Source organism: Numenius arquata, chromosome 3 (assembly GCF_964106895.1).
Source record: "Numenius arquata chromosome 3, bNumArq3.hap1.1, whole genome shotgun sequence".
Taxonomy (NCBI): Eukaryota; Metazoa; Chordata; class Aves; order Charadriiformes; family Scolopacidae; genus Numenius; species Numenius arquata.
In genome coordinates this window covers 22,454,483-22,482,414 of record NC_133578.1, presented here as the reverse complement: position 1 = coordinate 22,482,414, position 27,932 = coordinate 22,454,483, and the positions used below count along the sequence as shown (strand labels likewise).

General features: G+C 37.5%; 1 protein-coding gene across 1 annotated transcript in view; it reads right to left on the bottom strand.

Annotated features, from left to right (window-relative positions):
* Positions 1-3,290: 3,290 nt before the first annotated feature.
* The window catches only part of PPIG (peptidylprolyl isomerase G), a 28,103-nt gene continuing 3,461 nt past the window's right edge, over positions 3,291-27,932 (bottom strand). Inside the window, exons 2-13 of the mRNA XM_074145217.1 lie at positions 22,687-22,766; positions 22,505-22,579; positions 20,185-20,292; positions 19,636-19,680; positions 17,378-17,465; positions 16,010-16,039; positions 15,780-15,919; positions 7,693-7,897; positions 6,493-6,660; positions 5,873-5,957; positions 4,867-5,003; positions 3,291-4,570 (exon numbers count right to left, since the gene is read on the bottom strand). Of these exons, the coding sequence (XP_074001318.1) occupies positions 3,451-4,570; positions 4,867-5,003; positions 5,873-5,957; positions 6,493-6,660; positions 7,693-7,897; positions 15,780-15,919; positions 16,010-16,039; positions 17,378-17,465; positions 19,636-19,680; positions 20,185-20,292; positions 22,505-22,579; positions 22,687-22,747 (2,262 nt within the window). The 5' untranslated portion in view covers positions 22,748-22,766 and the 3' untranslated portion in view covers positions 3,291-3,450. The remainder of the gene's footprint in view (positions 4,571-4,866; positions 5,004-5,872; positions 5,958-6,492; positions 6,661-7,692; positions 7,898-15,779; positions 15,920-16,009; positions 16,040-17,377; positions 17,466-19,635; positions 19,681-20,184; positions 20,293-22,504; positions 22,580-22,686; positions 22,767-27,932) is intronic.

Genomic DNA, 27,932 nt, shown 5'->3' with positions numbered 1-27,932 from the left:
TTTCTTAAAAAAAAAAAAAAAAACAAAAAAAAAACAAACCAAAATCAAAACAAGTGAAATACTATGGCTTCGTCAAAGAATTAGCAGACAGCAACACATCTTTTACAGGCAACAGTGTTTATACAACCTTACATTATATCCACCCACCCTCAGCAAGAATTTGTGCTTCCAAATTGATGGCAGTACCCAGAAAATCCAACATCGAAGAATGGTAAAGTTCTGATAAAGTTTGGAAAGCTACTGCCAATATTATATTCAGCATTCCATGTATATGTAGGCTATATGGTATCAGTAAAATGTCAGTATTTATTGTCAATACAACAGAGAATGCATGTCTAACTTTTGGAAACTATTTCAAGCCTGTATATATACCTAAACAAAGTTAGTCCAGTACTCTCTGCCCTCATTTTACCTTGAGTCTTGAGGTTTAAAAATTCTCTGGAGTAAGGCCAGTTCTGGGGTACTGACAGAAAACGCTGTCCTCTAAACGTACTGCTTTTTTCCCTATTCACAAGGGAAGACCACAAGCATCATTTTGATTACCTCTGCTTTCAAGTATGCTTCCAGGTCAGTTCTCCAAGCCAAAAGCCAACAACTCATCACACAGCTGCCAAAGATGGCATTGGGCTACAGTGTGACTACCGCACAGGGCCACTACTGTGAAGCTGGAACAGGAAAGCTGTGCCTTTGAGGGAAGAAACGGTTCCAGGACAGCAAGAGCAGCAGTCAGTGCCTCACAAGGCAGCAAGAGCTCACTGGGCTTGGGGACACCTTGCTGTCCATGGGACCATGCTTCCGTCTCATGGAATTTTTATCAGCATTCTCAGTTTCCAGGCTGATAAAGAAAAGTACCAATCTGGCAAATCCTCCCTCTCACAAGACTGCAATTGTTGTGTTTCAGTTTAAACAAAGCGATTGGCACTAGAACAATTTACCATCAAACACCATACAGGCAAGGCATGCCCTCACCAAGAGATCAAGTGTATCCCACGTGTGCAATTAAAAGTAACCAACTTCTTACAAAGAACATTTAAAACAGGAAAATGAGCTTTGTGCCACCGACTCAGATGAATTTTAACGTTATGAAAGACTTAAGAGCTCATTTTAATTTGTACAAATAATTTTCTGAACAGTAACAAAGAAAAAAATCCATATGAAAGGGTACACAAGTGCATCTTTTGAAATAACGTTACACACAACTGCAAACTACAATTGGATATAATCTCCATTTTGAGATTTTAAATTAAAGACTTTGTAACTTTTTTTTAACAATTCCTATGGATTGCCTTATTGCTGACTGTTTGCATTTTTTCCCTCCTCTTCTAAAGCAGAGTCAATGTAGTTGATGTTTGATTTTGCTTGTTTGAGTGCCAATATGAGCTTCAGTGGTACCGGCAAGAATACTCTCAGTATTGCAAACACCCTTCTTCAACAAATTTGCTTGTGTCAGGTCCATAAAAAATAGTGAAAGAACATTGCAAACACTTTTTAAATGAGACTGAAGCACATGACATGCACAGCACAGTATAAATGCACTGAAGAAGCCTTTGTCCAGGCAGTCATACAATTCTCTTAAGCTGAGCTTCCTACCTTTTTCTTACTACGGTCCCACAAAATAAGACTACAAGTGCTCCAAAGTCGTAATACAGAGTTCAGAGTGGTCTCACTCAGAACAAGTCTGCAGGTGACTCCTACAAGCTCTCTTAAGTTTAACAGCTGTATCATCCACCCACACGTAGGCTTGGGAAGCATTTTTTACACATTCCGCATAGAATGCAAAATTCATATTAAAACATAGGAAAAATAAAGTTGATAGCCAAAGCAGCTCCACTAACTATTCTGTTAAAAAAGTAACACAACACTTACAGTTTTCTTCCCTTAAAAAGGTTACTTATGTTGTTCACAATCCTGTATTTTCTTTTGCTTTCAAGACATAACTGTTTTCCTTTCGAATAACTGTCTGGATCACAAAGTCAAGCCAAGTTCCAGCAATTCTGCTCGTCTGCCGTAGACACACACTGATTACTGGGTTATAGAGCAAAAATATTGACAAACTGGTAACAAAGACAGGTAGAACAAGTTACATCACACACTCAAAAGAAAAAAATCACCTATTAAAACATCGTTTCACTTTGACACAACTTTACGTTAATGCTTGTCACTTCTCTTCAGGAATTTCAAGATTTGCCAGCCTTTGGTGTTAATAGTTCGGAGGACTGCAAGAAGCGCTGGGGTTTGTACCAAATCTATCCTCCTCTCAGCCCACTGCTCCGTTACCAGGTAACGGCTGCCCTTTGGTGATGGCCCATCTGCGAGCCCTCCAGCAGCAACACAAGCCAACCTCCTTCTCTTGCATATGAAGGTGTGGTGGTGAGAAAGGTCTTAGAGAGGAGAGGAAAACAGAAAAGGGAAGGAATTGGTTTGAGGAAGACACACGCATAGTAGAGAATGAGGAGGAATTCATAGTACAGTCTTTAAAATGAGGGGATGCAAGGAGAAAAGCAAATTTTTGTTTTAAAAAAGCCCTAAGACCCTGTCTTAAAACATTACTTGAAATTCTGCTTCAACTACCCCCAAAACCAGTACAGGAGAACTGCAATAGTTTTCTCATAGACTGCTAAGAAGCAGCAAGAGTAGAAAGGATTTCCTGGTTCCTTATTCTGACACCCACTGTGAATTCTGGGAATCTGTGTCATCTCTCTGCATCCACTAATTAGCAACTGAGGCAGGGTAGGCTGAAGCATCCGAGATGGATTTTCTGCAGTAGACAAACATGAAAACATGGAACGGGAAAAGGAGGTTACAAGGAAAAAAATTACACTGATCAGCACTTCAAAAAATTTTTTTTAGGACAAAGAAGTAACTCCCAAAGACAGATGACTGCCCTACGGCATTAATGAATTCTACTGTTGGCAGTGACAGAAGTACTAACAGTGAAGATTTACTTAAATTAATTCACTTAGTGATTACAGAAAAAAAAAAAGCACCCCATAATTTTCCTCTACAAATTAATTTCCTTAGGATTTATACCTACTGAAATAATGACGTAGCAACACTGGAGTGATGGACACCTTGCAACATTTTCCTAGCTTTAAGATGACATGTTGTACACTTGCAGCTTTCTTCTTCACACATGAAACAAGCGTCTTCACAGGCAGCCATTATTTGCACTAAACTAAGTTCATCAGGTAAAAAATAAACGCGTCACAGAAGTTACCTTCCTAGCTGCCAATACACAAGGATACATAAACCAATGAAATACTTAAAACACAGCACACTGTATTACACATGTAATTCGGTTTTCATTTCAAGTTTATTAAAACTTTAGCAGTACAAATGATCCAGGTTTTAGATTATCAAAAGACCAAACTGAAGTCCACATCTTAAAAAAAGGCGTTCCCCAAAATGTCTCTAAAACTTTGAGACAATGGAAACATTAAGTCCACAAACTCATCCATGCCTGTCGTCATCTGTTCCAGGACTTGTTTCATGATCAGACTTTTTATCTTTACTAGGGGCATGATCTCTTTCCTGACTCTTTGATTTTTGGTTTATTTCTTTTTCTGCTGAGGATCTGGTCTTTTCCTTTTCTTTACTGCTGCGTGAATATGATTTTTTCGATTCTCTCTCTTTGCTACTTGTTCTCTTTTTTGAGTCTGGACTTTTATCCTGATCTCTACTAGACTTCTTCTCTTTACTGGATTCAGGACTGCTACTTTCACGGCTCTTTGAACGCCTCTTCCTTTGGCTTTCAGTATCATTCCTCTTATATGAGCTTCTACTTTCTCTATTTGAATACTTCTCTCTATTTCTGCTTTGACTCTCCTCCCTCTCTGAGCTCCTTGATTCTCTCCTCCTCCTATTTTCTCTTCCTCTGTATTTATCTGGTGTACCTCTCCTTTCTCTGCTTCTTGATCTTCCTCTTCTTCTTGTTTCTCTATCTCTATTCCTCGAATAGTCTTTACTTCTACTGCGATCTCTGTCTCTGCTTCTCGATCTTCCTCTCCTGCCCCTATCTCGGCTTTTGCTTCGATCCCTTGTCCTACTGCTGGAACTATGTTTGCCTCTAGCATGATCACGCTCTTTGCTTCTTGATTTACGTTTCTCCCTGTCCTTACTCTTCCTGTGGTCTTGTTCGTTACTTCTCGAGCCTGCCCTTTTACTTCTCTCCTTGCTCCTGCTTCTTTCTTTATCTCTCCCTCTAGAATCATAGCGCTTTTCTTTTTCTCTACCCTTCTCATGGTCTCTCTCTTTGCTTCTTGATCTGACTCTCTTTTCATCATGTCTACCGTGCTTAGAGTCTCGTTCTTTACTTTTTGATTTCTCTCGGCTTTTACTATGGCTTCTAGATTTAGCTCTTCTCTTGGCCTTGCTTTTGTTATGCTTGTCATCTTTTTCTGAATTCCTTCTTGTCTCCCTGTCTTTACTGCTGGATTTGTGATCTTTTTTCTTCTCCTTTTCCCCTCTTCTGCTTGGGCTTTCAGAAACTTGTCTGTGGTCTGCTATTTTTCTCTCTTTTCCTCTTCCTGGGCTTTTTTGATTATCCTTCTTGTTTTCATTTACTTCACTCCTTGGAGAGAGAAAGATAAGATTTTTAATATTTTGAATCCCCTCCACTCTGAAAAAATAAGTCAGAAGTGAGATAGCTTCATAACTGAAACTTAAATCACAGTAGGTCACCTATATTAGTAACAGTATATTTACAGTGGCATGATTAAAATCAGACACAGTTAAGTAACAGGATAACCAAGTCAGCACCCTGGTTTTTTGGAAGTAACTGTAATTGAGTATCTAAGACAACAGGTATTACTTTTAATATATAAAAAAAAATTTCAATGCATATACTCCAGAAAGAAATAATCTTACTTGTCCCCTTTTATCCATCTTTCTCCACTAGACACTCGCATTCTTTGAGCTCTTTGCATTTCTTGCCTCCAATGTGGAGGAGTTTCACTGCGTCGAAATCGATCTCTTGACCTGGATCTGGAAGGGGTCCGATAACGCTTGAAGGGGAAAAATGAGAAAACTGGGTTTAAGGTTGAGTTTCCCATGCTGTGATAGCCAAGCAAAATTTTTATCCCTGGTGGTTGATTCTACATAGCACTTAACATGACACTTCACTTGTATATACCAAGTTTACGTTGACAAGTTAACTTACTGAAAAATCTATTTGACATTCAGCTAAAGCAGGATCTGATCAAAATAAAGCAGGTGTGATCAAATAACTACTTTTAAGGTAACTTTGATTTCAGGATTTTTTTGTACTCTGCTGAGAGGTCTTCTCCTGTTGCTTTTAATTAGTACAAATGCAACTTACTTTTTTAACAACAAAAATTCTTCTTAGCTTTGACAAGCAACAAGAAAACAATACTTCACACTTTTCTTTAAGGTTTTTTACTAAAAGTTTGAGGGAGAGAGACTTCATCTGCAACAAGCAGCACATAGCGTACAGCTTCACCAAATCAGAAGAACCAATCTGAGAGCTTCCCCTGCCAAGAAGGGGAGAAGTCTTCCCCACATTTCTGGCACTGCTGTTGTACTGGTTTTGGTGTTCACTAGAACCCTTTTTGAGCTAATTCCATTCATTATTTCACAGAATGCTACAGTAACACAACAAAAGCATTTTTTGTCTTCTCTCCCCCTCCTCCATCAAATAAACTTGTTATGCAAACAGGAAATTAATTTAATTTTCCTTGTCTTCTTAAAACCTCAGTCCCCAAATCAATTATGATGCACCATAAATCCGGCCTTTTTTGTTTGTTTGTTTGTTTTGTTTTTAAATCAACCATCCTAATGAAAATGGTTAGTAACACCAGCAGTAAGACTGTGCTATCACCTTCATTATTTTGGAGAACAAATTTTAAGTATTTACCCTTGGTCCTCTTCCTTTTATTTTCCTTCCAGATCTGGTCACTAGCAGCCTCCTCTGGTACGTTGACTGTGAATTCGATAGATTACTAAAAATAATTTTTAAAAAGTGATATTGGTTATAACACCAAAGAAAGAAGGAAAGACAAAATAAAACCAATTTTAAAATCTCTTCAGAAATTAAACTAAATGAAAACATACATTTAATTTTATTTTTTATTGTCAGTACAGACAGTAACAACCACACAGTAAAAACTTCTGATTTTGTGACCACAAAATACTTTAGTAGATTTTCAGGTTTTTCCATTTTTTAAGGAAGAATAAATTATAGATTCAGATTGGACAGTTACAATAAATTCTAAATGAAATTGCACTGTGTTCTACTTTTTCTTGAATCAGTCATTTTAAACTTTTCACTCACTAAAAGCATTTTCAAAGACTAAGCCTTTGTTCGAGGACAAAGACAAGTTACCAAAAAACTGAAAAATCCATTTTTCATCCAGTAGCACTCACAACATGGAACTGTTTAATAGGGAAAGGACTCACTTAACAACAGAGTTCTAAAACAGTAACGTGACCATACCACTGTCAGCGTGCAGCCAAGACTCAAAACAGATATATTACCTTTCTCTTTCCTTCTCTCTGCTTTTCCTCTCTTTTTCTTTCTCATCTACCTTAGGAGGACTTTTCCTCATCAGGAACCGGTTTTCAGGTACAGGAGGAATTTCTTCAGGACGGACAGTAGATAAAGGCTGTGCTTCAGGGTTTTCATCTTCGCTTTCACTAGATGAGCTTTATTTTTGTATAAAAAATATTTATACTTACAGTGAGTTATTTGGATGAGGGAAGACCTTTCAAACTATTTAAGTAATTCAGAAATATTCTTAATTCAATACATGATACCACAAGAAACTCAGGAAACAGAGCTATTTCAGAAGTAACATTTTTCCCCCCTATGAAGCCTTTGCAAAATGTACAACTGCAGTAGATTTCTGACCAGCATTTTTTATCTGTGAATTCCAATGGTGCAACACTGAACACACATTTACTCTCTATTTAGATACAGCTTTTTTTTTAAAAAAGTATTTCTATCAGAGGAGTCAAATTCAGATTTTACACTAGCATATATAACTGGCTACAAACTATTGTAATTCCAAAGAGTATAAGCAAACTTGTGTGAAATGGGCTTAATCCCACAGAAAGAACGCTTAGGCAGCATTGCCCTAAGTGAACATTTCTTACATTTTGCTGCTAGCTTAGAAAAATGTGACTTGCACTGACACAACTAGTATCTCACACTGAGCTATAAGCAAAACTATTAGATTAGAAGTAACATTTTCAGAAGCAAGAGTACCTTCTGAGTTTTATTATCTTCCAGTGAAACTGCAAGACTTTTGGCATATCGGACAGAAATAACATTAAGCATGTTAATTTCTTAATGTTTTGTTTAATTTTGCTTTTATTCCTGCATACTACATTCTCATAAATCCCACTGCATATAATTTAAGTTGAATTGCACAGTTAATTTAGGGAAGCAAGCTACCACCATCCCTTTCAAACCAAGCACTCCAGCAACTTTTCAAGCCAAATATACCTAAGTCTTAGTCCATTCCTTTACTCCTTTACAAGCTGCAGCACACATGCACGCGTGGACACTATCCTTTGCCATCATATCAGAAAAATTTAAGCTTGTATATAGAAACTGATTGTCTCCCAGATTTCAAAATACCTATTGTAGTAGTTACACGATACTACTGTGTAGTTGTAGGACAAGGAAATGGTACTGATTGGTGTACACATAACAAAACAAATCTCAAAATTGACCTTTTCTTGCTTTTCTTTCTCTTTTTCTTTTCCTTCTTATGTTTCTTGGAATTTTTCTTGTGTTTCTTTTTTCGCTTTTTAGATTTCTCTTCCGAAGCACTCTCAGAATCCGATGATGAATCAGAAGATGATTCTGAATCACTTGAACTTTCAGAGTCACTGGATGAGGAAGACGACTTATGTCTTTTCTTTTCTTCTTTCTTGGCTTTAAGTGAGAATAGCAAAGACACATTTTAATATCAACCACTTCTAAATAAACCTCGGATAGATCAACTTATCTAGTACCTGTTTGAGCTTCTTATAACTGTGTCATGAGATTACTTCAACAAAATACTTAAGAACAAATTGGAATTTTGGAGAAAACACTGCTCCAAAGTACAATAAAGAATATATATATATATATATATATAAAAATATATAAGAGATTACCAACATTTTATATTTACAAAGCTCTAAAATATTAAATTTATACTGTCAAAAACCTGTAGAACCATCTAAGTTTTCAAAAGATGTTTCATAAAACGTAAGCTACACATGAAGAATTACTTAAAAATTATTTAGAAAGTGTTTATAAAAAAAAAATAAATTCTTTGGCTTCAGATTTAACCTGACTTCATATAAAATAGAACACAGACTAAACTGATTACTCCTTGAATTTAGCTCAACCTTCCTGCTAAGTAAAACCATACTCAGAGAAAAGTCCTAATTCTCCAGTTCATTGTGTATTGTTTGGGTTTCTGTTTTGTTTTGTTTGTTTGGGATTTTTTTTGTTTTTAACAGAAAGATACAAATAACTTTCTAACCATCTAGTATGAAAAAGGACCCTGCTAAAGAGCAGAGTAGTCCTTAATTACACATTTCACTATTTCTTGTGCAGCAGTAGCGCTGCACATCAGCCCTTACTGGCAATCTGATATTAGTCTGACAGGAAATAACTCAAGAACAAACACACCTTTTTATGACCTTTAACTGATCTGAGGCCTATTTAAACTATTAAAAGCGACGTAAGTATTATTTCAGAGTCACACTAATTTGAAAAAAAAACAAAACAACAAACCAAACAATAAAAAATGTACTATAAAAACTTCACAAAAGAAAGTCTAGGCTTCTGAGTTATGACACTTTAGGTAAATCAGTTAAATGGTATAAATACTCTTCAAACATGTTATGAAATTCCTATCAGGTTATTGTCCAGAAAATGAAAAGCTCTATCTAGAAAATCAGGAAGCGCACACTGGTTGTCTTTGGACTGCTGTAGCTGACTTCTCTAGCATCAAAAATTATTTTACTTTGTCATTGCAAATTGCAAAGATAGTCCGTCATTCACTACACAATATACTACAGCCACAGACAGAAGAAACAGAACCTCTGCCACTAAACAGAAAAAAAATATACCAAAAATAAATACTGATGTTCAAACTGCCTGTTACCTCATCACAGCAAACAATCCATATTTTAGGGCAACACCTGTTAAGACCTTAGAACGGGCTTCAGATCAGAAACAGAAATTAATTTTTAAATTGCATATGAATCCTAGCTGAAAGTATTAGCCAATTTTGCAAAGCTTTTAATAGCTTGCTCTATCCAAAGAATTCATGGCTTACAGAGATATTATCTGACCTACATCAACATACAAGCAGTTTAAATGCAACATCCCATCCCTTGCTCTTCTTCTGCACAAAACAGGTAAGGGAAAAACATTAGCTACCAAAGCCAGGACTATGACTGCTCAGCCTGTCCTCTTAGTATTACCTTTTGCTCTGTACATAGTTATTGAAGGTAAAACAATGCAATCTCAAATATATGTAGTTGTCATATTTTATTGCTGTTGATCCATCTTCTCACGTACCATGTCTTGCCCAGAACACCTTCTGGCCGTACACTGCCATGCCCTGATGTTCTAGATTTATCAACAGCCTTCAGTACTGTTCCAGTGTTTTCATGACAATATCCATAATAAGGCAGTATTGTTCTTTATCTTCAGCAAAGCATTAGCTGCTAGCATTACACCATCTATGTAAGCCAACCTCTTTTGTAGCAATCCAGCATCCTACTCTGTCAGGGCTCCCATTCAGAATGCGGTGATATATACATAGTGGTGAAAGATTTCCTCTTCATAGTCATGCAGAACATTTGCTTCCAAAAGAACTGGCTGAGATAAAACGAGATCTGGATGACAACATGCTAGCTGGGGCTTAATTCAGGTACCGGTGCAGCAGATACATGGTGCAGAAAAATCTCAGCAGAAACAACTAATTGTGGCATCTTGGCCTCTCTTTTTGTGGTCATACTCTTTATGGATACTTTTTTTTTTTTTTCCCTTCTGACATTACTGAATCCCCGCACAGGAACAGTGGATAAAATTTACTTCCATTGCAGTAAATTGCATTAATTTTTCAGATTAGCATCACAGACACAAGTCATTCCTGTATGACTTCTAAAGTGACTTTTTTCATGGTGTTTTCTATGTGTTTATTCACAATCCTCATTTGATACAGACTAACAAAAGCCTGACAACCAACTAAAACACATCCTCTGTACTTCCTGTTTATTCCTGGGTGCAGTATGAACTAGCAAGTTGTCGTACCCATTTAGGACAGCCTGCTGACTGAAATCAGCTGGTTCTCAATAGATGTTTTTTGAGCTTCTTGCAAAATGCTTCCAAAAGACAGGTCTCATTTTTTTTACTTCTCTTGTTGGTCCAGACCAAGACAGCAGGTATCTTCTCTCAAACTTTTGCTCAATGTCATTATTAAAGCACTGTGTTTAATAAAAAGTCTCTGTAGTACTTTAGATCAGTTTTAGATGGTATAAATACATATACATTCACTGACTGTAAAAAGTATGTATTTATGAAAGAAAACTTAACAGTTTCCAAAGTAATTTCAATCAAAGGAGCCTGGTGTCATATAGGCCTGGTGACCCAAACAAAAAGAGGAATCTCATTTGAGCTCTACATACCACAAACACAAAAAGTAATTAAAAAGTTAACTAACTTCTAAGTCCCAAGACACTTTCAAATACTTCTTATCTATTCAATGCTTTAGCTTTTGGCCCATTCAAAAAAACGCTATATTGCACTGTACTGTTTCCTACATGCCTTCAGGCAAAACATGTCTCCAAGCTCAATTTCAGAAATGTCCGAATAAGGCATCTATAAAGGCAGTTATTTGCTGTATTTTCTCCCTCCTGTATCTGTTTTAAGTGTGTCAAAAACCATCTTTGACAATTTTAACTGCATTCTTGTATGAAGTTTAGGTATGTTATAGTTACTACTTTAAAATGAGTAAGTAATAAATAGAAACAGAGGTGAGTTAGCGAGCAACTACCTCAACAAACACAATGTGATTCCTAACATGCAGCAAATGGCAGATGTAGTTGGGAAATCATGTGACGGAGTGAAACGACAAGGGGAAGAAAAAACCAAACCAAACAACCAACTATTCAGAGAACCATGTACACAGCAAAGACAGAATATCTGGCAAGAGGTTTTGGATATACTTTGTGGTGACATCTAACTCTCTCTGTCCAGCAGCAAATGCTATTTTGAATACTGAATCAATTGGTGCTGACCAATTACAGATCATAACAACAAATGAAACCAACCCTGCAGCATGAAGGTCAGCAAGACAGAAACAGGCTTCTACTTACAGTCCAACTGCTCCAGCCCATTACCTTCAGGATCAGGTTTCAACTTATGACCACATCTGAAACAGATACATCATTTCCTACTCCATTCACTGTGACCTATAATATTTGCCAGATTTCATGAACACCCATGATCACACTGCATGGCATAGCCAAGCACCCTCAGCTTGTCATGGGCTGTAGCAAGTCTTACGTCAGTCCCATGGTTTCAGGGTCCTAGACTTGAAATGAAGAAATAATCTGGACAGAAAGCAGTCAGGTTCAAGCACTAAAGTCAGAACAGATGATCTCATCTTGTAATTCACAGCAGTGGCGCTCAAATAATTACTTTACAACAAGTCCAATAACCTGTGTTGGACTGCAGCAGTCTCCAAAAAGACAGTGCCTTTACTTCAAGACATTTAGACAGATATTTTCCCCAATAATTTTTTCCAGTGTTTAATGACCCTGCTGTTCAGAGTATCAGGTCTTTTTTACTATTTTGCATGCGTCTTGCTCCAATTATTTGCCATGGGTTCCTATTATGTCTTTCACTGCTTGATTAAGGACTCGCTGTTTTTTTACAATGAAAATTATACACAGTAATCCAGTCCTCAGGTATACGCATTAGGGAACACTGCCGTACTTGACTTCTGCTGATCAGATGACATTGTTACTGTGAGGAATCCTGTATCACAAATGCCTCTGGACAGATGTTTTTGTGGTGAAGTAACCTACCAACCAACTGCAAAACGGCAGAGGAAGAGGGAAAGAAGGAAAAAAAAAAAAAAAAGGAGAAAAAAAATAGTCTGGAAAAGAAAAGTTTGAAACAACTGTTCATAGCAAACAGCTTGTGGAAAGGGGGCTGACAATGATGTGTAAAAAGCTTGCAGAAGAAATTAGTACTCTAGGGACTGAACGGGTAAGAAAAGAGGAAAAGGAGGAGACAAAAATCACAAGTCCAGGTAAGATGTGACTTAACAGAATCACCACTTTCTGAGACTGCTCTTATTCCATAGCTATTTCATGACTCCTAAATGTGTAACTTTGCATCACTGCTTGATTATTTGTACTTAGAATTTTTTTAACAGAAATTGTACTGATAGAATGACCTAATTACAATGTTGCTCTTTGATGAAGGCAGCTATAATCTGTCTTAATTGCAGAAGGCACACTTTTATGAGCACTGATTCTATAGCAACATCTATAACATCAATGAAGATCATGAATCAAGCCTACCACTGCTGTGTGCAGAATCCCCTAGAAATAAACTTTTCATGAGAAACCTTTATTAGAGGCTCTTGTTAAAAACTGCCCAAAGCACATAGCTGTTTAATTTTTTTGGTTGTTTTTGAATCAGGATGTCAGTATCTTACCTTCTTGAAAATCTATCTGTAACCCAGATACCTTTGATTAACTAAAGTCATGATCTCAAACAATGCAGCCACCCTTGTTTTACTAGGCCTTTTGCAAAACTTTGTCAATTGGTATCAAACTCCCATTTGCCTTTAAAAAAACTAATATTATGTTACCTGTTCCACTGTTTTTCTTGAGAATTATACTAGTTTAGCTAGTCCACAACGACCTTTCTAAATACTGGCTTAATACTTAACTTTCTTCTTCCCCTCCCCAGCTTTCATGATTTTCCCTAGAACATTAAAACTTTCTAAAAATAATACCACTTGGCCAGAGAGATTCTTCTTTTATAATTTAGCTTCTCTTGTTCATTTTCACTAACTCCTCCAACTTTAAGGAATAAACAGATAAGAAAAAAAAACCAAAGGAAAAGATGACAAACATTCCACATTTCTAGGTGATCATCCTCTCAAATTCCAGGTGAAAGCTTCTGATCTAGGCCTCTGCAATATTGTAATTGTGACTGCTGCATCATTCAGTTCACATAGCATCCAGTAAGTTAGCTCAGTCAAGTCATCATCCACTCATCCCTAAATAAATATGATTCTTCTATACAAAGAGACAGATTTGCTTCCTTCATAAAGCACTTCATCTGGATATTCACCATGATAACCCAAAAATCTGATAATCTTTCCTCAACTTTAACCTAAGAGGAAAACGTTCATACCAAACATGTAACTTCTACAGTGATTCCTTCTGCTAGTGCCATTTTGGCCTCCCTGCTGAATCCAAGAAGAATCGGTTCTATTTTAATTCCATAAAGACTTTTCCAATTCCTTCCTTTGTGTTGCCTACCAGGAAAGCTCATGCAATAAATATTTTACTTTAAGTCTCCCTTGCTATCATCATGTACCCTCCCACTGAATTCGCCGTTATAGTTCCCTCACTGGCAACCTCATTGCTTTGTCTTAACAGCAAATTCTTAGAAGCAGTGTCTTCTGGTAACTGCCTCTCATTTCAAAGCATCAGTTCCCTTTTGCTATAATGCAGTAATGTGCTACAAACAGTTGAATGACTCGCTGTTGATGATCTTCCATGACACTGCTCGCCTCCCAGAAACTGCTCATCCTATCTGGATTCCCTGGCCTCTTCCATATATTGACAGGTCCAAGGGCCTCTCCTGCTCCACTTCTCAGCTTTGGACTGCAGCTTGGCAAATTTTCTTCTGCTGATGTGATGACAAACTGTTCCTCCCTGTCTCCACTGCCTCAGGTCAGCATAGCTCATCAGTGGTTCCATGCTGTGCTTTTAGCAAACAGTTCCAGCCATACTATCACATCTCACAGTAGCAGCAGATTTCCCGTTGCGGGTCCTACGGATGGCCTTTCCCTTTCAATGGCAGGATTCTCCACTCACCACGATCTCTGTCATGGTCTGTCAGGCAGCACCCTCATCAGGCTGGCTCTGCATTAGTGCCCATTAAGGGCCTGCATCTCCCCAGCTCTGCCCTGCACTTGCCTGATCCTGGTGCCTGAGGCCTCTTGTTCTGCAAACACTCCGGCTGCCCGCCACTATCTAGTACTGTGCCTTATAGTCAGGTGAGTGGGCTACCCATCGCCCTGGCACCAATTTCCCTCCGTGCCACAGCAGACCAGCTACAGGAAGCAGTCTCCAGGATCCCGGCAGTACTGAGGCAAACAGATACAAGGACACAGACAAGTAGGTAGGACCAGACAGTCAGATCTCTCCAGAAGCCTGTTCTCTTTTAGGAAAGAGAAACATTTTTAAGGAAACTTTAAAGGAAAAAAACATTTTGCATTTATTTTATTGACTCTTTTGATGACAAGTACTTTAAAGCCCTGCCTAATGGCTTTAAGTCACCAGACTGCTCAGTGCCAAAATTTTCATTTGGTCATTCAATTTCAAGTGTTCTAGACTGGACTAAAAAAAGTGTGGCAAATGAAGGAAAACATATATACTGAGAAAGTATCTCACCCACTAGCTTCACCCATTCTGTATCTGTATTGTTTTATTTTATTGTCTAACCTACATCCCCTGTGCATTTTCTAACAGATACCATGCTCCTGAGTACTGTCCAGAAATATAGAATTATGTCCTAACACACAGGGTGACTTATGAGTGAATCTAAGAAGTTCTAGAACCTTTGAGAAGTCAGTAGCCATAAGACAACTCTGCTTGGAATTCTGAGGTATTGAAGACATCACTTCAGACTCCAAAGTCATGCTGCTAGACATCACAACAGATGAACACAGAACTGCATCAAAAAGGAGAGGAAAACTAAGAAGCTCAAGTTTGAATGCCTATATTTTCCTTAGTACAAAGAAACAATTATTCTTGTCTTGTGCTTCAATATCCTTGGTGCAACCCTGCACAGTATGTGTCAGCAGAAGGTGCCACAAATGAAAAAGCATGACGATCGCTATCATAGCTCCTACCAAACATGCATCCTGGGTTTCCTTCTAATGAGGTTCTCCAGAGCCACAGCAACATCTTAGATTGAGCCTTATTTTGTAAGAGAAGCAGAATCCAATCTCTTCAGCTCTGGGATGACAGAGCAGAGCACCCCTTCCAGAAAGAAAGGCAGGCTCTGTCACATTGCTGTTTATAGTTCACAGTAACTTAAAAAGGATATCTGCTAAATGGCAATTCCAAGCTTTTCTACTTGTAAGTGCCTGTTCTGAAGATTTACCTGAAAGAATCATGAAATAAGTTCAATACCTGCAAAGAAAGCAGCAGTTATCAAATAAAGTCAGACTTCTATCAATCTCTTAACATAGCACTCTACTTTCTATGGGACAAGTGCTTGCCAGCTTTGTAGTAAAATATAGCTAGTGCAAGGGAATCCAAGACAGGAGAAGCTTTGAAGAAAGCATATATGATCTTTCTTTAATATCTTATGCATCAACACCTTTTAAGTTTTTTAGAAGACAAACAGTACTGCAATGCTATTTACCTTTTCACCAACTGCGCCTCCATCCATCACAAGTAAGTTTCTAAGTATTTTTATAAGCAACCAACAGGGAAGAAAGTGAGAAAAATTACCTCATAGTCTGCATCTATGAAAATGTACAGTTCAACTTTACCTTTGGATTTTGGAATTAACTCTCCACAACTCAGTATGCGTACTTCAGCATATGGTTTACTAGATGCATCTGTTTTCTGGTTTTCTATTTCTCTCACAACTTCCTGACCTGAGATGACTTGTCCAAAAACAACATGATGTCTGAAGAATTTAAATAAAAATAAGAATTCTTAGTACTTAATTTTCTCAAGGCACTTCCCAAACAAACATAAGAAGATAAGAGATACTTACCCATCTAAGTGAGGTGTAGGTTTAGTTGTTCTGTTGTTTCCAGATTTTAATTTAAAGAAAAAAACAAAGTCAGTATTAGTGGAAAGCAGTCAGCATTTGAAGCACGTCATATACATATATGAAGGTGAAAGTTATTTTGAGTGAACTAATGAAATTGAATAAAACTAATATATATTATTCTAAGTTTGTGTGCAGTTAAAAGTATTAAATGTTTTAATCATTAAACTACTGTCCTGGTTTGAGGTAAAACTGAACCAATTTTCTGTTCAGTAATTTTACTTTTCAGTTGAGCCTCTTCTACCGTTCAGCATCCAGCCCAGTACCGGTAAGCACAGCTCCTCCTGGCACCCAAATCACAACAATTACCTGTTCAATTCTTTGCTTTGATAATCACATTTTACTGAACAAACAAAAGTGCACATAAATTTTTAGACAGCATCCTCATATACGATACAATAAGTATTCTATTTATTAAATTATATAACTACTATCAGGAACAGATATAAAAATTAAGGCAACTGTCTTAGAGCAGGAAAACTGCAAATAACCTTCTATACATTAGAAAATAATCAGAAATCAAAGGAAGAAAAAAATACCTGTATGTACAGATTACTTCACAGAGAAGTAGAACTGATTTTCTCTCAGCTCTCCTCTACATTAGCATTACTAAGGCATATGGATGTCAGCCATGGCAGAAGTAAAAAACACGGATAATTACAGTAATGATCAGTCAAAAATTCCGAAATAAGGGTCTAATGATAAGTGGCATCCACAACCCACCATGTTAATTAGGGTCATGAAACATGTGTAAGTGATGTATTTCAATAAAGTTCTCTGTAGATAAATTAGATTTAACAAGCGTCTACTGCAATGGATTTTAAGAATTTAAGTTTTAACTGCAAATGAGACTACACTGGAAAGTTATATTGTGACAAAAAAAACCAAAAACCAACAACCCTCTACTACTTTTGAGGTGCCCCAGAGCTGTTTTGCTTCCTTCCAGACAACACTTACTAGAAGAAAGTGATAAGAGTCCAACAAGGAACTAGCAGGTTTGCTGTATTGCCCAAGTTAAAACACAGCTCCTGAAAACTATCAAAAGCTCTTCTGCACAGGCAATAAGCACTAAACACAAAAGTGATAAAAATAGGCTGCCTAAACAGCTGTCATGGTTTGGGCTGGGCCAGCCAGCGCATTAGAAAAATGGCTACTTCTATGCAACTGTGAAAAAACATCAACTTCGGGTCTGCACAGGAGGAGCTAGTCTTCAGTATTTTCAATATTCAATCCTTCAATATTCAAAAGGATTACTTTTACAGCTTACAAATGGCAAACACCACACCCATTTCAGGAGAGCACAATACTTACATAAAGAACTGTGAACCATTTGTATCTTTCCCTCGGTTGGCCATTGAGAGGAGAAATTCTTTGTTGTGCTTTACAGCAAAGCTTTCATCTAAAGAAAGTGTTTTCAATTACTTCAAATATACCTCATATGCTTAGGTAAATGTTATAATCTAAGTAAACTCATCCTTATCAAATAAATATGCTAGTCACTTCAATAAAAAGTTGTATTAAAAATAGATTCAAGAAAATAACTACTTTTTAAATATATTATTCCTTCCACTCTACATAATGCAATTTAATAAGGAGAAATATGAATTACCAGTTTATAGCCTGAGAAAAGACTAAAAAATTGAGTATTGTTGTCCAAGAGATTTGCTTCCTACCAACATTAGCAGAGACCTCATCATTTTAAGTTGTTGCTCTTTAAGTTGTTCTGCACATACTGATCATTGACTCTTTGGAGCAGGAGTTTTTTAGCTGTGCACTAACTATTAAGAAACCTCTCATTTTCAGGGAGTTTTGCTGTTTTATTATTTTTTAATACACATGGATATCCAGTTTGATAGCAATCCCAAACAACTTCTGTTTGTCTGTCAGACACACAGATGAACTTATCAAGCTGAACATTACAAAAATAAGTTTAACTTGAATGAATCCTACTTCTGATGGCAAATCATTGTAACAGTTCAAACTAAATCCCAATGAAACTGAAATTTAATCACTATTCTTCATTTAAGACATCTATAAGAGATTATCCTATCTCATTCGTTTCCCAAAACAGCATAAAGGCTGATGAGGACCCAAACTTCAGACAGAGGAAGTTTGCTCAATATTGTTTAGATACAGATGTCAGGAGCAAGCATTAACAAAGAAAAACACGCTATATGTAAGGCTGTTGTTTCACATCACACAGTGTCACTGGCAGTGAAAGGGACAGTTCCACTCCCTCTCCAGGCACCTGTACAACTGCTATCTGGCATAGCATCAAGTGTCAATCTAATCCTATGGCGACTTGGTTAAGGGATCCACAAAAGCAAAAACTCCCATGAATTCCATTTCATACTGTGGTTGAGTTGAACAGCCAACTTGCAACTACCAGAAGGCGGGTAGGGGTTTTGCTTCTTCTTCCATCTCCCCCAACCACACATTTCCTCAAACCCAGCTACTCATCTGTGTTGATTTGGATGCTTGCCAAATTATTGAATTGGGTCCACTCACTAAATGGAAATAAATACATTTTTTTTACTGCAACAGTCTTCAGGCATTTTGGCAAGCTGAATCAGCTGAAAGTTTGATCTGAATGTGAGTCAGTGCAAGGTAAGACCTCCTCCCTCTTTTGGCAGTTGCAAACTGTTGAGTCAACTCAAAGTCCGATACAAAAATTCAGCCTGACCCTACTAAAATAGAGAATAATTCTTTTGATTGCTTGCTGCAAGCTCAGACAAGAACCAATGTTAAAAGAAAAGTGGCAGGGAGGAAAGAGGAGTATAACCACTCCTACTGGTGGCAGCTAGCCATCACGTGGGTTTAGGTGTAATACAAAAAGCTGCTCCAAGCAACACTGAGATGCTCCACTACATTTTGGACAAACAGGCTGAGAAACACTGGAGTGCAGAAGAGGTGCTTCTTCTGCAACACTGACTGAAAAAGAACCAGGACTGTGAGAAAACTGATGGGCCCCTTATCGTTAATTCCTTTTGGGTTCCCATCAACAGGCAGGTGTTCAGCCATCTCCATAAAAGCAGGGTTCCAACACACGTAACCGTTACTTGGGAAGACAAACACTGTAACTCTGAAATGCGTCCTCCCCTCCTTCTTCTCCCCGAGCTTTATATGCTGAGCACAACATCATATGGCAGGGAATCACCCTTTTGTCAGTTGGAGTCAGCTGTCCCAGCTGTGTCCCCTCCCAACTTCTTGTGCACCCCCAGTCCACTTGCTGGTGGGGTGGGGTAAGGCCCATAAAAGGCCTTGCCTCTGTGTAAGCGCTGCTCAGCAATAACAAAAACATCTCTGCATTATCAACATTGTTTTCAGCACAAATCCAAAACACAGCCCCATACTAGCTACTATGATGAAAATTAGCTATCCCAGACAAAATCATCAAACTATCTTAAAAGTAAAATAAAATAACCTAAACTGGACAGTCAAAGGCCTCTGAGACCAGATAAAATCTTCGCAAAAACAACAGAGTTCAGGTTTACGGAACAGAGACTACAGAATATAAAGGTGATTGCTTACAGTAACACCAAAATAGAGTAGACTGATAAAATTCTTACCTTCAAAAAAGCCACCATAAATGGATTCTCCTCCCCTGCCATTTCCTTGAAAGAGGAAAAGTAACAGTTACTTAAAGTAATGATTAAAAGTCACGTTATGTGGAAAGTGCTTCATAATATGAAATACTGATCCAACTGCATTCAAGTGACTGACATTACTCTTCAAGATATACAAAGAAGATCAAGATGCATCTTTGTAGTTTCAAAGCAAACTTAGAAACCAAGAAAGTATTCTCCCATACATTCTGCTATATTCTCCCTTTTTTCTTTATTTCTTAGCTGCAGATAGGATATTTTACCCTCACATTTAAACCTTGCAATGGAAAGTACCCAGTACTCTGAATACTGAGTTCACGGAGCAAAGCGTTTGTGTGTGCACACGCATGTATAATTTATATTAATATATGTTTACCTGTTAAGGTTCTTACACAGAAAAAAGGGAAAAAAGCAGTTACAGAATAATTAATATAAGGAAGTGATGCTACATAGAACTCCTGCAATATTCTCTCACATCAGCATTAAAGTTTTCTTCCAAGATTCACATCCTACCTTCGCTGAAGTCACCTCCTTGGATCATAAAATCTTTCACGACCCTGTGAAACAGACAACTTTTGTAATGCAATGGCTTTTGGGTGGATTTTCCTGTACCCTTTTCACCTAAAGGAGAAGGAACAAACACCAAAATTACTCTCAGTACCTGCAGAATCTCCACTACAAAAAAGTGCTACATAAGCTCTTAATCAAAATCATCTGCTAAACTCTGAAAAATTAGCTTGTGAGGTAGACAACTGTAATACCAAGATGAAAGAAACTAGCATTTAAGAAAGCAGAGCAGAAACTACTTTCCATCTCTACAGTTACACCTGAAGAACTCCTTACTGACATTAGTATACAACTCTGGTCTCTTCCATGCAGATTGACTGAAATTAAACAGCCAGTTTAGGTTTAAGATCACTGGCATTGCTCAGAAGCATGCAAGAAACAGATCTTCAGTTACAACATGGCAAAGTTAAGGTACCATAAAAACTCATAACAAAGAGGCAGGGGGAAGGAGAAGGAAGGAATCTTGTTTCCCTCCCCCCCTCCTGATTACAACTACCATCTTCCTCCCTTAAATCAGTTCTGGTGCTGAAGACCCGTAAGCAGGCTCTGCTGCAGCTACAACACTATCTACTCTCCCTCCTACCCTCAAATAGATAAGGTTTCTGCTGAGTTAGCAAGATGAATGGCTCATCGTGGGTCCTGTAATCGGCAGAGGCAACCTCAAGGTAACAGTAATCAGTAGGAGTATGTTGGAAGGAGAAGGATCTCTTCCTCTCAGTGCTGGCAAACCATGAGACTGTATCTTCCTATAACCTTATTCTGAGCTACTAAATTGGCAGCTTTTGTCAAGGGCAGTTGCCTCTGAACTTACATGTGGAGGCACCATACTGTTACAGGTATCTGAATAGCTAGAAAAAACACTTTTGATAGGACACTTCTGATAAATGTGAAGCTGTATCTGTTTCACTAACTTGGCATACGCCTAACGTAGGTATGCCAGCAAAACACAAAGCTGTTGAACCCTATTTTAATAAATGAGCATATACTTTTCAAAACTGCCTGAAAAAAAACATGAGTAAGGAAAATAAAATCAAAATTTGAATTAATTTGCTGATAATATCACAAACACTCTGCCCATATATTTTCCTCACTACTCTTAAAGCAGCAAAATAGTTCAGCATTTGATTTTGAATGTCAGCAACTAAGTATGAACTTAGTAATGCTCGTTCCTGACCTGAAATACTGCTGAAAGAGTTAAAGTCAAAAATTTAAAGCAGTAGTAGGGAATAAGACATTTATGCAATAAATACAACTTCTGATCAGTTGATAGCAGATCAAGAATGCCATGGTCACATGATAATATACTCACAGCCATTAAAAAGAATCACCTAAAGGTTCAAATTTGTTAACAAATTTTGATAATCTGATTTTGTGCCAGTAAACTTAATGTCAGATCAGATAATACATACATTCCTGCAGACGCCATGAATGGTGCACTAAATGTTCTAGCTAACTTGACATGAATGTAATTATGCACCCACACTTGATCCAGATCATATTAATACTGCTGAGTGATTCAGGATTAACAGATATGGAGCCTTGACCTGAAAATCAACAGAGCTGGAAGGAAATGAAGAAGAAAATGCCGAAGACAGAAAGCATGTATACTATTTATGTATTCACAATTTTATTCTTGTGCTAATAAATTTAAGTTTTGCTCAACTGTCAGTATTTTCAACAAAAGCATGCAGTCCACAAGACAATAACTCTGTTTGGAAATGCTTCCAGGAGAAAATCTTCCCAGTATTTTGTTCAAGAAATAATCTGAATTTCAATAGAACTGGAAATGACCAGTCGTCTTCAACAAAGAAAAATAAAAATGAAGAAAAAAAACCAACCCAAACCCAATGAATACCAGCAATACCTTTCAAATACCTCAAAGTATCGTAAGACTGAAAAGTAAGTTTGCATGGTTGACCTCTTATTGGCTGCACTTCAAGACTGGATGATGTTATATAATGTGAACAGTAATATCTATGCTAGTAACAGAAAATCAGCTTACTGTGTCCGCATTTAAAGTTAATTAGTATATACTCCCTGCAACATATTAAGCCAAAGCTACCACTGCTTTGGTTCTACATCAGATGTATATGAGAAATCAGCTAAATCTCTACAGATAGCAAGAACCAACGTTTTACGTACTTACTTTTATATGTAAGAAAATGTCAGGAAAAATAACATAGACATCAAACTAGCTAACATGGTATTACATTAAAAACTAAAAATAAAATTTAAAATCATAAATAAAAGTGTAAAATCTACAAACCTGTGCAAAGGCAGCGAAAATTCTCACATGTCTTTGGACACACATCTGAAAACAGTTCAAAGACCACTCTTCCAGCTAGGAAAAAAGCACCATATTTATTATGAAGTTAACTAGTATTTGTATTATTCTTCTGTATCTTATATGAATATCATGTTACTGAATTGGTATTTTAATTTTCTTACCAGGTACATTGTTGATGGCTATGTCAAAAAAGCAACGAGGTCTCTGGACCTTTACTCCCATGGCTTCAAAAGTTTAAATACTGTAAGTAATAAAAATAAAATTTAGTTTTTCCTTTTGTGTAGTGAAACTACATGTAAGTCAATGCTGAAGAAAACAGAAACAGCTGAAAAGCAAACCTTCAAAAATAACAGAGAGCAAACGAAAGTATTTCTGAAGGTTCAGCAAACGCAAAGTAATTTAGGTAATGTTCATGTTTTATATACCCAAACGAGTGATTTTATTCACGTTTGCTGCAACAGTATTAAATTTGAGTGCCATACTTCAGATGAGGAAATACAAGAAAAGATACTGTAAAGTATGAGGATAATAAAGCTTGAAGTCCTCTTGCTACCAAGATGGTACAGGAAATCACCTAAGCTGTCTGCTCCTAGAATTCTATATCCTAAGTAAAATAATCATCAGAGAGAAAAAAAAAAAAGAAAAAAAAGATCAGCTTTGAAAGCAACCACTTGTTTGAGTGCTCTCAATCAACTTTTTGCAACTGCCTCTCAACTGTTTAAAAAGACTCATTTGCAATCTCTGCTAGGCTCAATGGTAGCAGCTGAGGTGGCTACCATCTCCAAATGCCAACCCACCCCTCTGGTCAGGGTTACGAGCTTCAGATCAGGCCTGTTCTCAGGAATACATCAGCTGCTGCAGCCCACCACTCGAGTTCATCTCAGTGACTATTAATTACCTGGGCCATGAACTACAGCTGCTCAAGAGAGAACATGCTGCTTGTCTAGGAGCACAGAAAGGTGAACAGCCCACGATGGCGAACTTCAACTGCTGTATGTGAGTATTAATTGCTCAAGTCAAGTAGGCATATGTTCAGAGATACCAGAACTTTTGCCACAAATAAAGAGCAAACAAAACTTACGATGGTTACAACTTGACAAATCACCAACATGCTGCCATGTTGAAACTTAAGTGCTCAATTTCTTAGGAATATATTTCCCATATCCCTCTCACTGCAGTTATCAGAAGCTACTCTAATTAGGATCTAAACCATTCTACATGAAAAAAAGTACAAAGATGTAGCTCTTCCACAATAATTGCTAAGTGAAATGATTTTGGCTTTTTTTTTTTTTTCTTTTTATGTTATTGCTTATCTTGTTTGAGTCACCATCCCTGGGGGCATTTAAAAGACATGTAGACATGGTGCTTAGGGACATAGTTTAGTGGTGAACTCAGCAGCGTTAGGTTTACAGTTTGACTCAATGATCTTAAGGGTCTGTTCCAACCTAAATGATTCTATAATTCTTTATCAAGAATTTTAATGCAACTTTCCCCTTATCTTTGAGTATGTAAATCCCTTTATTTTTGTGTAACAAGCAATGTCTTAATCCCCTTTGCATCTCTGGCCTTCCAACATTATATACAATCATGACACTCTTTTCCTTTTCTGAAGGTGCACACTCTCTGAATTGCTTCAAAGAGGGGGAAAAAAACAATGATGGCAAAAGGATCTGTAAGAATGGAGTACCTTTTCCAGAATTTGGAATATAATCCATAGATTTTCAGTTCTAATTATTTTTTATTGCCAGAAAACACTACTCAAATCCAGCTGATATACTGCACAAATCTCTCCTAGAGCTTCACTCATAGCTGTGCCACAGAACAGCCTTGAAAAATTCAATTGTCGCCATCTGTCACTCTCAGCTTATGAACAAGAGGCTATAAGATATCAAAAGACAGTAGTGTAATCATGTTAGTCCATATTCTCTGTACTTGCGCTCAGTGTCACTCCTAACGTTTTGCCAAGATTACAGAGTGAAGAATCACAAGAACAGTGCAGTACTGATTTAAATTAAACATCACTCAACAGTTTCTGATCATGCGATTTTTAGCATGAGAAGACTTTGCAAACACGCAGAATCTCACTAGGTATCCCCTTAGCTGTGTAATGAACACATTAATTCACACAAGCCAGAGACTCGTCAGATGCAGCAGGCTTGCTTCAGTTGTCTTGCTCCTCTCTCTGAATCACCATTTCTCTTCTATTAGTACAACAAATTTTGCATCCAGGCAGAGAAACAAATAGAGAAAACGCCTGTAGCCGAGAACTGTGACGCTGTCGCGTTAGGAGAAGGCTGACCTGCTCACCACGCTGCTGCACAGACTCTGGGGCAGCACAAAGAAGGTGGTGGCGTGGGCAAGGGACAGGAGATGAGACGAGCGGGAGGGGACAGACCGCCTTCAGAACCAGCCCAACCCAAAGGACAGCCATCAGCTCACGCTGTCAGCAGCGGAACAGACCATACAGGTGCACAGAGGGGCTAGGGGGATATTTTTTTCTAGGAAATGTCTCAGAATCAATGCTACAATAAATATTTTTTGGTGGTAGAACTGACAGATTTAACTCAACTGAGACATCCAAGGACCAGTAGTACCACAACTGACTGATCGATCCTACCCAAACTTTAGGCATCTAGCTGTAGTGCTTGAGTGAGGAGGGATTTAACTCCTGCTTTACAGGCAATTTGATTGAGAAACGTAGAGGTTATACTTTAACATTTATATACAGTATTTTAGCAAAAATAAAAGCAAACTATCTTAATATGTGACACTTTTTTATTTCAAATGTTGATAATGACTAAGGCTAAATTGTAAAATAAATGTCAATATGCCTGTGTCGGTCAATTTTTAATTCAGTTTTGTAGAAAACAGGCCGGGAGAGAGAAGGAAAAAATAATTAATCCCACTTGAATCCCTATTGCTCCATTTGATGGTTTTCTACCTCTACATTGTCTCATGAACAATGGAACAAATGAAGTTTACTACATGTTCCAAACGTTACCTCCAATTCCCCCTGCACTTTCCCTAAATCCTCCAATAATATCCCTTAAATACTGGCTGCACTTGGTTCTAAATGACAGTTATGTCAACTGGTCAGTATGAATACCCTGACTGGACAAACATCAGGCCAAGTAAATACACCTAACTCTCCAGCTGACGGTGCCTAGTAAACCAGGCTAAAACATCAGTGATGTTTACCTTACCCATCTACAAGTCAAGTGAGCATTTCTCTCCAGTTTACTTAAGTACGTTTTGCATAGTTATTACTGCAGACAGACCTTCTCCCGAAGTGTTACGGGGAAAGCTACCGAGTTATAAATGATCCATAAACTATTTATTTCTATTCACGTAGTGTTTAATACCAAATACAATCTTGTACATAACAATCATTTAAAAGTACATGGGGTATGAATGTTAAATGCAGAACCAACAAAGAAAAAACAATTTGAAAATACCAAGAATAAAGTCAGAAAATTACAAATATAGCTCAATAGTACTGTAAGTGCGGTAACAATAGGGCTTACATGACTTGTGTATCTGTATTTTCAAATTTATTTTCATTTAGAATGTGGATACTCTTAACTCTAAATACTTTGTGTATTTTAATTGTCAACTTGATGGAATTTTACTAGTGAAGGGAATATGATTTTCAAGTCAACCCAAAAGATACACACATAAATGAGCTATGCAGAAGAGCAATCCTGAGAAGTCAGCTCACTTCTTCCTTCTAAAACTCTGTAAGAAAAGACACTATAACAACCTAAGTACCATCCTGAAATGTTCAAACCCTTCATCATTCTCAACTACCTCCTGTTTGAGGAGCCTCTTACTAAGTTTTAGCAGAAACTATGCCAAAAAAACCCCAAAGAAACCAAACAAAAAACCCACTTCAGTATATCTAACAAAAGAGGCCTGTTTGTTTTATTTCTGAAAGTGGAATTACAGTTCAGTTTAGCATGTATTTGTGTTTACTGACAAATACACTAAAATGTTTAGCCTTGTCAGAACAGCTGCATCCATAACCAATGCATCACTAGCTGTGTCCGTCAGGGTTCACATCCTTCACACCCCCATCAGCCTCATTATTTTGTTCAAATATTTGCGGGATAAAGCTGGCAATTCACAGCTGGGCTGCAGGCAGCTGTTCTCCTTCAAAATTATCTGTGCCAATGGAAAAAGATAACCATCCCCAACTGTTCACAAGCATCTTTCTTCCAGAGATTATCACTCATATGTGTTGATATGCTTAAAAATACATCTTAGGGAATTTTTTTTGAAGTTACCTGTGCTAGCAAGGATCTGGTAATAATGCTGTTTAATATAAACTAGCTCCTTTTGACTGAAATAGGCTAAAAAGCACTCACAGATGCACACCAACTAAAGCGTCAATGTGTCATGCATCTCACAAGAACTGATGAGGGGAAAAAAACCCCTAACCTTCAGCTGTATCTACACTGAACAGGTCATGGGACTACCTATTTGTTTCAGTCCCTGCACACGACAGAACAGATTTGGAATAAAAGTATTCAGTATGAAAAATACATATTGTATCCTATTCCTTCACTTCTTTCTCTGTCATTATCAGCTCTCCTCTATTTTTAATTTCTCCTTGACCTTGCCTTTGTATTTGTTTCCTTGCATCAATTTACAATTATCTTCTGCATTGATCTTCATTCAGTGCCCAAATGAAGTGAACAGTAAAGTGCATAAATTCACATTCCTAGCATTTTGTTTCAGACCATCTACAAAGGCAGGAAAGCAAAACTACGCTGATTTATACTGCAAAGATAGCCATCTGGAATCTTCAGAAATATATTTTTAAGCAAAACTTTGAGTCCAGAAAACGCAAATGCACAAAGTGAATACTGAACGTATACCACATTCACTAGGCTGTGGTTCCAGTCACTTGAAGCCAATATAAAAGCATGCTGATACTAGAATTGAGGGCTCATACATGTTTCGGCTTTCATACAGGTGACCACCTCGCTGCATAAAAACTACCCTTTCCTCCCCCTCCAAGAACAGATTTAGCAGCAGCACATAACAGCTTCAAGAGACAGTGGAGCCATAGACTAAAAACATTATATGTTCATTCCAGTATGGATTACACTGGAAACGAATTTATTACTGTGAGATGGAAGACACGAAATTTTGTTCCTAGTTCCATTCCCGTGCCAGACCTTCCAGCCGTGTTAGGATGATACTGAAGGTGTGAACAACAAAAATCCAAACAGCTCAATGTTCAACCTCCATCATCTCCTCAGCATTTTCCCCAAACACCACCATCTTTTCCTCTGTGTTTCACCATCAAAAACCTCTGAATTAGCAGCAATGACAATTAAGGAAATAAATATTTTTTTTTCATTTTACTAATCAGCAGAATAGGATTTTTGTTGTCAGCAGATTT